Consider the following 12,940-nt stretch of genomic DNA (forward strand, 5'->3'; position numbering starts at 1 on the left):
ATTGGATGTAGGGTGTTCCAGGATAATGGTGAGGTGAGGTGAGATGAGGTGGCTCTTTAGACAAGGCAATTCCTGAAGAGGGCTGAGAGCTGAAGGCTGCGGCAGCACTCCCAGCAGCTTGGGGGAATAGTACATCCTTTAGTCCTGAGGGGGTGTGTGTCTAGGAAGGCTTATCAGAGCATCTGCCACAAGGAGTATAATTGTAGGATACTGTTATGTAATTTTGATAGATATTGCCAAACCAAAATCTAATGTATGTATTGGTACATATTTTGTGAATATATACTTCCACTGGCAATGCAGGAGAATGTCTGTTTCCCCCATCCTTGGTAACAACGGTGTGGTCAAACTCTTTTTTTTTTTTTTTTTTAAAGATTTAATTCTATTTATTTTTGGCTGCATCGCTCTTCGTTGGGGTGTGCGGGCTTTCTCTAGTTGCAGCGAGAGGGGACTACTCTTCCTTGCGGTGTGCAGGCTTCTCACTGTGGTGGCTTCTCTTGTTGCAGAGCACGGGCTCTAGGTGCGCAGGCTTCATAGTTGTGGCATGCATGCTCAGTAGTCGTGGCACACATGCTTAGTTGCTCCGCGGCATGTGGTATCTTCCTGGACCAGGGATTGAACCCGCGTCCCCTGCATTGACGGGCGGATTGTTAACCACTGTGCCACCAGGGAAGTCCAGAAGTATTTTTTTGAATACACAATATTGATTACTTCTTGGCTCAAAAGTCTTCAACGGCTTTTTATTGCCTATAGAATGAGGAAATCTAAAGCTTCTGCTTGACATATATAGGTCTTCATATTCTGACCTCTGCTTATCTCTCCAGTCTCTTCTTAGCCATCATCTTTTCCTGTCTTAATCTGTAATGTTCAAGCTATTTGCATTTGTCAGAATATATCAGGTTCTGTCAATGATATATACACATGCCATTCTGCCAGAAATAATTCTTTTCTACTTCCCCACTTGTCCTTCAAATAAGACTATTTAAATTTTGGCTGAAAACTACCCCCTTAATGATGCCTACCCTGACTCTTCTGGAAGCCCTCCTATTCTACTATTGCTCTTTGTACCCACATAGTTTTTAATTTGTTTGCATGTTTATTTTTTCAATACATTTTAGTCTCTGATGGAAAAGACCAATTTTCATCTGGTATCTCCAGCACTTATCATAGTGCTTGGAAATAACAGAAACTCAGATACTTCATGATTTACTTCAAGATCTGAGGAAGTTTCCCGGGAAACATTGTTGTAGTAAGTAAACAATTCCCCCCACCCCACCCCCACGCCTCTCTCTAGTTTTCCAGGTTTCTTCCAAAACCTAGCAGGCGGGTCACTACTATTAACTTTCCTTACCACTTCAGGTAGAATTGACTATTTCCTGCTCTATGCTCCCACTGAATGTGGTGTGTAAGTCCCATCCTAGCACCATGTTTAAGATTGCATCCCAAACATTTGCTACGTTTTATGCATGCAATAATGAATCAACGTTCACCTTGATAAAGGAGACTTTCTTAAACATTCTAGGACAACGACACCATTATGCATAAACCGTAAAAAATCCCTTTACAATCCAACCCAAATGATTGTTTTCAAAACGCTGCGTTCCGCAGGCACCTTAATTGTCCTTAGACAGATGGCCAAAAGCTTGGCTGTGGGAATCACATATGGTAAGAGGAGACCATGACTAGAGCGCCAAGAAAAGGATGATTGGCTGACTAGGGCGCAGAAGTTACATGTTCTCTGGCCGATGCTAGAAGTTGGAAACCGCTGAATGTTCAGCTTTTGAAATACGGTTTTTGCATCGTAAAGAAAAAAGATTATCCTATCAGGAAGAACCTAGCACATCCAATTACCAATCAAGAGTCGGAAAGAAGCCAAAGCCTGGGGATACCCACGCACCAACGAGGACGTCATTCTCTCTTCTCCGCCAATGAGCGGCTGGATGGGGGCGGGGTAAGAGGCGGGACAATTGCTACAAAAAAACAAACAACAATCTTCAGTACAACTGCCCTAACCACAGTCCTTCCCTCGTAAACCACTGGAGCAAGCTCCTGGGCAAGGCGCTTGTTAAACACTTTCCACTCTCCTTCTCGCACGGGGGCAATTATAATAGAGTATCTTCCTTGCACCAGAACAAGCGCCTTCTTTCCACCAGCTCCCACAAACTCGCAGAAAGCACACCACAACTTTGCGCTTTCTACCTTAACAAGAACTGGTGGTAGTCCAACGCTACCTGAGGGGGGGCGGTCTCAGTGCGCAGGCGTGCACGCCTTGTGAAGGTGGGGCTGTAGTGGCCCACGGCAGCCTGGGAGTTGTATTTCCTTCAGCCGCAAAACTCAAGCCATTCCTGAGGCCCGAGGAACTACATTTCCCAGGAGTCTCCGCGATCTCGGGGCGGGCGGGCTGGTTCGTTAATGAGCTCGAGGAAGCCGCGGCGCGGCCCACCAGGTTCCAAAACAAGGAAATGAAGGGGGGAGGCGGGACTGGGGGTTCCTGCGGGAGCTGCCGCCGCCGCTGCCGCGGAGGAGGAGGAGGTGGAGGAGGTGGTTGCCGCGGCCGCCGAGGAGTCCCTTGCTGAAGGCGGATTGCAGGGCGGCGGGCGGCGCGCGCGCGCGCCCGAGAGGTGGCCCGAGAAGTGGAGCGGCGGTCGCGGGGGGAGGAGGAGGAGGGACTGAGCGGCGGCGGCCCCCGCGTTCCGGTGCCTCTATGGGGAAAGCAGACAATGGATTATGATTTCAAGGCGAAGCTGGCGGCGGAGCGGGAGCGGGTGGAGGATTTGTTTGAGTACGAAGGGTGCAAAGTGGGACGCGGCACCTACGGGCACGTCTACAAGGCGAGGCGAAAAGATGGGTAAGAGCAGGGGCGGGGGGGAGTAGGCTTGCTCGGGTCCTAGCTCTGCCCGCGACCGCGCGGGATGGGTGGGTCGGAGCCGGGTCGGGCCGTGCCCGGGGGGCGAGGCGGAGGTGGTCGCGGGGCCGCGTCCCGGGGCAGACTCTGAGGGACGTGGGTTCTGCTCGCCCCCCGCGCGGCCCCGTCGCACCCCTTGAACTCCCGCGGCGCAGCCCGGTCGGGGGGCGTAGGTCCGGTCCTGCGGGGCGCCCTCTGCGTGCATGGAGCTGGCGGCGGGACTCGAGTTGGGACCTCGGTGGGAGGTGGAGTTTGTGGGTGTCTGGTCTCCAGGGGAGACGCGGAGGGTTGGGAGAGCTCCGCCGAGGAGTTGCCGCTCCGGCCTTGGGCTGGTGACGGTCGTGGTGGAACTTCCAATCGGCTGAGCGCCTCCCGGGGGCGGCGGTTTGAAACCTAGCCGAGGAGTCCGTCGGCCGGCCGTGCGTCTGGGTCCTCGCCAGCCTCACGGATTTGAGCTGTTGGGCACCTTCGCCCTTGGGGCCAGCCAACCCGATGGCCCCTCCGCGCAGTCCCTCAGTCCCAGTCGTATACCCGGCCACTTCTCCACGCCGCTTCGCCTGCCTCCGATTTCGATTTCTCACGTTCTCAGTTCCGCACCTTCCCTCGAATGTAGGACCTTCTGAGAGGTTAACCGCGTTTTGCTCGCAGAACTTCAGAGTTTGCTCTGGTAGCTCCTTTCCCCGCACCTTGGGTATTCTTAGGTCCTCCCCTCCATCCTCTGCCAAATGACTGCGTGCTGAGGTTTATGGGGCACCTAGATTATCCAGAACGGAATTCGAGTAACACAGTGGGTCTGAACCTTTGTCTTCCTGGGAGTTGAGGGAGAATCGTAGGAACCCCTTAGGAAGCCCTTACTGATTGTTCTCATAGGAGAAGGAGAGCTGGACGTTGTATTGAGAATGCCTATCCTTCGTACTGGAGGGCACACGGCTCGTACTCCAGGACAGGTGGAACCAGTTCTCTGCCTGCGAAGGGTGGGTTAAAACCATTTGTCACCTCAGGGCCCATCTTGGTAGGAGTTCCCCTTCCCCAGAGTTAGGGAGCCCGGGAACATCTGCGTATCCCGCTTAAACTTTAAAGACGATCAAACTATGTGGATGAGTTTTTAGGATCATAGCGAAACATTTCTGAATGAATTGAATATCAGCCACAGTGATATTAGTAAGACCTGAAGTGCTGCTTATCGTTCTGCACACTCTCTGGGTTGATTGATGAACTCTAGGACCAAAGTAGGTAGGGGGGTTTGTGTATGTGTGCGCGCGCCCGTGCGCGCGCATGGTGAAAACTACAAGGTACTTTACAAGTGTAAAGGATTATTATTATTGCAAATAATTTCTTCTCGTTGTAAGTGAACGGACACCATAGTACTCAGTTGTTTGTAAACTTTTCTCATAATTCCTTAGTTAATTGCCAGGTGTCCTTGGATGAGTGTCTTGGAATGTGAAGTACTGTAATTAACTTGTGTTTTGTCTTTGGAATATCCACTCTACTTGTTATATTGGTGTTCCTGTGGGAATCTTATCAGATATATTTGGAGAAAGCACATCTAGCTTTCCTATTTCGGCACTGGCATTACAAAACAAATCAGAGGCGGTGTTTTTCATACTCCTCATGCTAACTTTATAATATATTTGGACTGGAATTTTAAAAATGTATTTTAATTCTGTTTTTAAAAAAAGTTTTTTGTTTTTTAGCAAGCAGCTTTTAAGAAAAGCTAAATTCTGCTTCTGAATTGTATTTGGATAGCACGGGCTACAACAAAGAACAGATAATTTAATTCCCGCTTATATTTGTTCTTTGAATATTTTCCCCTCTTATAAAATTCTTGATTTGAATACACTTCCTTCTTGAGTGAAATTTGTTTAATTAGAATTAATAAAGCTTCTTTAGTAGAGTAAGATCAGTTTGTATATCTTCAAAATATATGCTTTTAAAAAAAACTTTCAGGATCTGAAAGCATTACTTTAAATCACTAAATTACATGTAAGAAAAATCAGTATAAAGTTTTTTTTCTTGGACCAAGAGTCTAGTTGAGATTTAAGGCTTTATAGTAAACACCCACGTCTCTTGTGGGTTGGTAGCAGGATTAGTTTTATGTTCATTGATACCGGTGATTTGAAAGAACAGAAAGTTTTTAGTGATGGTTCTAAACTGATACAGATTCGCATAGTAAAGGATTTTACACTCAGATCATAGTAAATTACAGTATAGCTCTTTCCAGAATTTATTTTGGTTAACTCAGATGTATAATGCTATTTTAGGGAGCAAGAGAGAAATCACGTGAGTACCTTAAAGAGGAACTATTCTGGTGTATGTAATGTAGCATATAATCCCAAAATTGTTCAGGTCTCTAGAAGAAACACTGGAAGAAGTAATGTAACATAAAACATCATTAGAAAAGCCTCTGCTTATAGTTTAATACTAGAGTTCATAGAACCTTAGAATATTGTTTCCCTTGAAATATGACTTTAACTTAGGCTGTATTAATTATGCTACATAAATTTATAATGGACTGGAAATGCAAGATTTACATCTGGGTTTTTCACCTTTAATAGCAATGTTATTTGTTCCATCTTTTTGTTTTGAAGGAAGGGGGTCTTTTGACCCAGCTATCCTTTTTTTTAAAATAAAAAATCAGGCTTAGAAGTTATTCTTGAAGAGAAACCAGTTTAGAATATTTCTAGACTTTTTATGAGCAAGAATTTGTAATACAGTTTTCAACATTAGGAAAAAGTCACATAACAGTGTGGTTACAAATCTCAAGACCATATTTATCAAGTTTGAAACACTTCTTGTTTTGATTGATAAAGGAATATTGTTAAAAAGTTCTTTTGTGAATAAGAGGTTCAAGCAAACATGATTCCATAGACTAGTGTTATGTCTGAAAACTGTTGTACCCAACAATACTACCATTCAACTTTGCAGACATTCATTTAGTCTTTTGAACCACTCCAATAAAAGAATGCTGCTTTTTGGAGTTATTTTGAAATATAGTAATTGAAAGTGAAATGGCTGACAGAGTTATCTTACTGAGTTTCAGTTTTGCCTTAGGGTTTCAGATGAGAAGTCGTTGGTAACTACATGTTTTAATGTCTGTCATGAATCCTTCACAATAAGTGTAGTATGATTTTAACAGGTTTTTCACATTTTGTTCGTAGTTAAAATAGATAATTGTATTTGCATTTTTTTGGAGACCTTCCAAAGATTGAAGATGTATCACTGTGATCATAGTATTTTAGAGCTTTCAAGAGTTTCAGATCATCTAGTCTAATTTCTTCTTTTTACAAATTAGAAAACCAGAGCTTTTAGAGGTTGTCATGCCCATAGTCTTGGCAAAGACAAGCCTGTAATCCAGATCTCTTGAGCTCTTGTACTTCCTAATGTGTTTTCCCTCCTAATACCTTGGGAGAAAAAACAAAAAAGACCACATTGCTTCCACTTTTGACAATCTTATTGTATAAACTTCTTCCATGCAAAGGGTACTACATCTGTACCGAAAAATATGGAAAAGGGAAAGTATCACATATCAGGGGCATTTTAAAAATGTAGGAGTTCAGGCCTGGAGATTCTACCACATGCAGTTGCTTCTCTTTATCTGGTTTCTCTTCATCTTCAGTCTCATTACTTTTGGCCATCATCTCTGATTTGCATAATAGCCGAATTGGTCTCTGCCATTAGTCTTCCCTCACTGAAGTCCAAGATCCAAGTTGCTGCCAGTGTTAACAAAATAAAATCAATCATGTCATATCTCTTCTTGTAAAGCTGTATATTCTCTGTGGCTCATACGGTTACATCAGATCTTAATTCCCTAGTTTGGCGTGTAAAGCCATTTGCATTTGGATCTTAAAGTCTTTAGTCTTTACAGCCTTTACGCCTGCCACCACCTCCCTCCTTTTTTCCCAGTGTGTTCAAGCCATATGCTTCTGTAGCATTCAACTGCTCATTTTTTTCCTAGGATTTGCTAAGTCCTTTTCACGTCTCATTTTCTTTTTCTGCACTCAAACCAGAATGGTGTTGCTCTGCCATTCCTTTCTTCCTTCCCCCTCCCACAAACCTGGGGAAGTCCTGCTCCCACTTCAATATCCAATTCAAATAGCTTTTCTTCTAGAAGTCTTCCCTTAGTTACCCAGTGTACTCATTATCTGTGCGTCTGCCCCTCTTGTTCTTATGTGTATAATATCACTGTGATACTAGTCTGCTCCATAAACTATTAACTACAAATGGATCATCATCATCCTGTTTCCAGCAACTTGTACAGGGTTGGGTATGTAAGCACACTCAAAAATTGTATTAAATTAAAAAAAAATGCCCTAAATTGGAAAACATATATATATTTGTTCTGGTAAACATACTTAACTGGTGTTTTCAGTAATTGTTTTGAAAGCCTGAAATATGGGGATGCTATATGAGATAAGCAGTTCAATGTAAATATTTATGTAACATTAACTAGGTCTAGTGTAATTTTTTCTGTAAGAAATAATGTGCTGCTTTTCAAGACAGTTGATAACACTTCTTGTAATAGTTTGATAAGTAACATGGGTAATTTTTTGAATTATTAAGCACTTTTTTTTTCTTCTTAGGCCAGTTCTTCTAAAATTGCTAGACTATAGTAATCTGTCTTCTGTGCTTTACTAGCGATGTTATAGAGATGCTTAGAAAACGTCAGCATTCAAACATATTTTAGGAAATTTTCTGGTATTATGGATTCATGTTAAAAAAAACTAAATACTTTTATCACTTAGTAAATCAAGTGGACATCAGCTTGTTTAATTGGTTCTTTATGCACTGCAAGCCTTCAGAACTTTGTTTTTGGAGCCCAGGGGAATGTTCTTTTCAATGAATTCTGATTGTCTAGAGCACTGGCTGACAAACTTTTTCTGTAAAGAGGCAGAAACAAAATATTTCAGGTTTTGTGGGCCATACCTACCATCTATGTCACAATTACTTGAATCTGTCATAGTAGTGCCAAAGTATCCACAGACAATGTATAAATGAATACAAATTAGAATGTGTTCCAGGAGGAAAAAAAAAAAAGGTGGTGGGCTGTACTTGGCTCACAGGCTTTAGTTTGCCAGCCCTTAGTCTAGTGCAGTGATGTCCAGTAGGACTTTCTGCAATGATGAAAATGCATCTGTGCTGTCCAGTATGGCAGCCACTAGCCACGTGTGGCTCAAGGAATGCAGTTAGTGTGACCGAGAAACTGGCTAGTAGCTGTGATATTGGACTTCTCAGGTTTAGAGTTTTTTGGAACAAGCGGCTTAGCAACACAATTCGTAAATCCATGAAGTGACCTTTTAATAAAAACGTATAACTGATGGTGTGGACAAATGAAATAGGAAAGTTTGTATTTTTTCTTTCAAGTAATAGAAAATTTGAGTATTAGTTTGCTAATACTTGAACTGAAAAGCTGTCAATTTGTGAATGGAATCTATCAAGGATATTTGATTACTATTCAAAAAAAAGTATTTCATTTTATAAAAAGAGCATATGTGTTTAGTAAGTAGTAAATGTGTGTGCATAAAAAAGCTTATATAATCTGGTTGCCACCCTCCATGTTTTGCCAAATCTGTAATTTGTGATACATTCAATGTGTTTGTTCTGAGTATTCTGATGCTTCAATAAATTCTTCAATGGCAAAAAAAAAAAAAAAAAAAAAAAAGATTATACAACATACTGTAAGCCTTCCCTTTCCCAGTCACCCTTTTCCCTTTCTAGAGGCAACCATTCTTGGTTTTCCTTTTTAGAGAGATTTTCTCGGAGGTGTGTGTGTTTAATGATAAATGGTAGTGTGCTGTACTGTTCCTGCTGTATATTTTTTAACCTTGTATATAACCTTGAAGATCATTACATATGTTATGTACAGAGATGCCTAGTTCCTTATAATAGTTTCATTATATTACATTGTATTGACTTACATACATTTAACTATCCCTCTTGATGGACATTTAGGCTGTCTCCAGTCTTTTGCAAGTACACTGTGGTGAATATCCTTAGTAGGTACAGTATTTTGTGCATATTAGTATCCCTGTAAGTTAAGTTTCTAAAAGCTGCTTACTTTTGGAAGTAATGCCTTGAAATGATCTGTAAATATGATGATGTACCCGATATAAATCTCTAAAGACTGGAGACAGGAGGGCTGAGAATAAGGAAGAGAAATGTTAAGACTTTAAAAATAATAATTATTAATACATACAAAATGAGTTCTAAATTATTAGTTTGCATAGGAAATGCAAGTTACTGTTTTAGCAGCATGGGAAAGACATGTCAGTTTTAGATAGGAAAAAAGTAGATCAATGGAAAGGGTTTTTTTTTCAGTACAATGGATATCAATATTGATGAATTAAGAATTTTTACTTTTGTGTACTATATTTTTGAACTGGATATACTGGATAAAAAGTTAATATGTGGTGTTAAATTGTGTCTTTTGCAAAATTCTGAAGTAGTGTAGTGTGGGTTAGACATCAATATAGAAGGCTTGAAGGCAATATATTGCAATTTGGAATTTTCTTGGTGGTAAATGATTAGACTAAGAGTATTCGACTAATGTGTTTTTAAAGATCAGCTTGTTTGTTATCTTGTGATATTGTGACTATATAATTTAGTGCAGCTTTGGATTCCAAAATAAAAGGACACTTTGAACACTTTGAATTACCAGCATGACTATGTCTTTGAAAACAGGTAGTTTTTAAGGTCTAGAACCATAAAGAGGTAGCTAACAGAGCTATTTAAAGATTTTTGTCCATTTATAAATAGCTGATAGTCCAACACTTCCTGTAATAGCCATTTTGAGCATGCATTGTGCAGGATAAAAGAATCTCGAGAGAGAGGACAGGATGTAATTCAAGATACAAGTGTGCAGCAGTAGTTTTTTATTGAGGGTGTGAGTTCTTATACAGAAGTGGGTGATGGATCGAAGAGAAATAACCTGTAAAGTCCTCAAATAATTTATGTCCTTATAAAATACTTTTAATTTCTAATTGAGTCAGCCTTTCTAAAGGAAAAATATACCCTCCTTACAGAGGCTTTGAACTTGTATATTTTCTATTTAAAAATATTATTTCAGTGAGACTTTGTGGTTGATCTCAGTTACTAAGATGAACGTGATCAGCATATGGATTTAATTACCAGGTAGGCCAGCTAACTTTGTTTTGTTCTGTGATCACAGACCAAAGCCCTGTCATGGCAAACTTTTGCAGATATCTATAGATATTTACATTTGGACAGAAAGGTAAGTCTATGGCTGCTGGAAAAATAAGGTAAAACTTTCACCTCATAGGTGGGTTAGTTGCATCTTTCTGTAGAAAAGTTATTTTAGTTATGATTGTTAAATAAGCTCATTGGTGAGAGACCTAAGCAGTTTGAGGCACAAACTATTGTTGCTTTTTACAAAAGTTAGTTTCCTTTTCCCCTTTCCCTTTTACAGTTATATTTGCATTAAAAAAATTAATTAAGTAACTTATTTTTGGCTGCATTGGGTCTTTGTTGCTGCGTGCAGGCTTTCTCTAGTTGCAGCGAGCGGGGGCTACTCTTCCTTGTGATGCGTGGGCTTCACACTGCGGTGACTTCTCTTGTTGCAGAGCATGAGCTCTAGGCATGCAGGCTTCAGTTGTGACATGCTGGCTTAGCAGTTGTAGCTCGCGGGTTTTAGAGCACAGGCTCAGTAGTTGTGGCACATGGGCTTATTTGCTCCACGGCATGTGGGATCTTCCTGGACCAGGATCGAACCCGTGTCCCCTGTATTGGCAGGTGGATTCTTAACCACTGCGCCACCAGGGAAGTCCCTAATTATATTTGCATTTTAAGAGTGACTTAAACCTGAGTGAATCCTATTGTTTTGGATTTTGGTGCAAATTATAAAACTGTTTGTGACCTTCCTTTCTTCTGGAAATTTATATGTAATTTGAGCTTGTGTAATTTAGAAATCCAAAGTTCTATTAACTAAGTTCTCAGCAATCTTTTCATCTTTATAATTTGTATCAAAGTGGAAATATTTTTATTTTTATGCTATTAATATTTATCAAATTGGACTCCCTGGTGGTGCAGTGGTTAAGAATCCACCTGCCAAGGCAGGGGACATGGGTTTGATCCCTGGTCCAGGAAGAGCCCACATGCCGCAGAGCAACTAAGTCCGTGTGCTACAACTAATGAGCCTGTACTCTAGAACCCGCGAGCCACAACTACTGAGCCGTCGTGCCACAACTGCTGAAGTCTGTGCTCCCAGAGCCCGTGCTCCGCCACAAGAGAAGCCACTGCAATGAAGAGTAGCTCCTGCTCGCCATAACTAGAGAAAGCCTGCATGCAGCAATGAAGACCCAATGCAGCCAAAAATAAATAAATAAATAAAAATTTATCAAATAATAGTTGCACATGATTAAAAAACTCCAACAGTACTTCCTTCTCACTGCCCACTCCCAAGCCCCCTTCACTTCTCAGAGATAACCAGTGTTAACTGTTTCCGTTTTAAGTTTTGCTGCTGCTTACCATTATAACTTTAAGTAGCATACGTATACTTCTGTCTTATCAACTTTAGGCAGTTTCTGTTGACTTTCCATTAGAAGAGCTGAGCAATTTTGAGAGATTTCACTATCCCCTGTTTTCCGTTTTCCCATCTCAACCTTCAAATTTTTTATCTTTGTTATTTAAATTTTTTTGGTGGTGATTACTTTTATGACTTTAAGCTATAAACTTAAATTTCCTTTTCTTGGTTTGTCAATTCAGATATTATCTGTGGTCTTCCTCGTGTGAATGTTAAGGAAAGTAACAAAGTTTTTTCCTGTTCTTTTTCTCTATCTCCTGATTTTTAAAGTATAATTTTTATAGCTTTCTAGTTTATCCATTGCTTTTTGTCTATGGGTTGATTTAAAAAAGTGAACACTGGAAGCCATTCAGCAGCTTTAAAATATTACGATTATGAAATTATTTATTGCTGAATGAATTAGTATATCGAGACCCATAGAGAAGGAAATGTAGGCTTGTGTACCAAATAAGTGCTGCTTGAAACAGTCCTCCAGGTAGTAATGCCCAATGGATTTTCTTTATTTTGCCCTTTTTTCAAGTCTTCTGGGTCATACTCAGCTAGCAGATTTCTTTATATCCCATGGTTGGTTTTACTTGGATTCTTTTTTATTCTCGTTGGTTAGTTGAGGATATCTTTTTAAGTAGCTTTTTCATATAGGATGTGTAGATTTTCTGAGTTCTTGCATGTCTGATAGTGTTTTTTGTCCTCATACTTGATTGATAGTTGGGCTGAATATAGAATTCTATATTAAGAATATATTTTTTCTCAGAACCCAAAACTATTGCTTCATGGCTTCTGGCATTTCTTATTGCTCATTGGAAGTTTCTTTCTGGAAACTTGTTTTTTTCCTCTGTGGAACTCTTAGGAGTTTTCACTTGATCCGTGCATTCTAAAGTTTCACCAAAGTCTGTCTTGAAAGTGTAAGTCTTTTTTTTTTTTTTCCCTTCATTTATCTAGCTTTGTTTCTTGTGTCTTTTATACATTATTTATTTTTTGAATAGATGATCTATGAACATAACTTCAACTTCAAAAGTTAAAAGGTGGTATTCAATAGCTTTAGTAGCATTCCTCCTACCTTCATGCCTTCATTTCCCATTTCCAATCCTGCCAGTTTCTTATGGATCTTTTAAGTGGGCCCTTTCTTTTGTCTTTGGTTTAGGGCAATTTTTATCTCCTGTTATTTAGTTCTTCTGTTACCTCTTTTGTTCTCTTCTTCAGGTTGCTTATTAAGAAATGTTGACCTTTTTATGCACTATATTCCCTGTCTCAAATTCATTCTCAAAATGTTCAACTCCTTCCCATCTCCATTCTGGACGATTTCTTTTATTTAATTTTCTAGATTACCAATTTGGTCTTCAGTTGGGGTTGCTATTCTTTTATTCAGCAAGAACTGGATTCAGGAGTCTGCCTGAATTCAACAAGGCATTGTTTTAATAAAATAAATAAATTCCCTATTTATATTTAGGTTGTTTCTGATGTTTCACCATTATAAGCAGTTCTTTAGTGATTTTTTGGTT

General features: G+C 40.4%; 1 protein-coding gene across 3 annotated transcripts in view; it reads left to right on the forward strand.

The window, feature by feature from the left end:
* Positions 1 to 2,486: 2,486 nt before the first annotated feature.
* The window catches only part of CDK19 (cyclin dependent kinase 19), a 173,203-nt gene continuing 162,749 nt past the window's right edge, over positions 2,487 to 12,940 (forward strand). The window contains exon 1 of one of the 3 annotated variants that reach the window (XM_067702347.1): positions 2,487 to 2,848. In XM_067702347.1, the coding sequence (XP_067558448.1) occupies positions 2,721 to 2,848 (128 nt within the window). In that variant the 5' untranslated portion in view covers positions 2,487 to 2,720. The remainder of the gene's footprint in view (positions 2,849 to 12,940) is intronic. The other 2 variants (XM_067702350.1, XM_067702349.1) reach the window with 2 other exon arrangements.

The sequence above is a fragment of the Pseudorca crassidens genome, chromosome 13 (genome assembly GCF_039906515.1).
Source record: "Pseudorca crassidens isolate mPseCra1 chromosome 13, mPseCra1.hap1, whole genome shotgun sequence".
NCBI lineage: Eukaryota > Metazoa > Chordata > Mammalia > Artiodactyla > Delphinidae > Pseudorca > Pseudorca crassidens.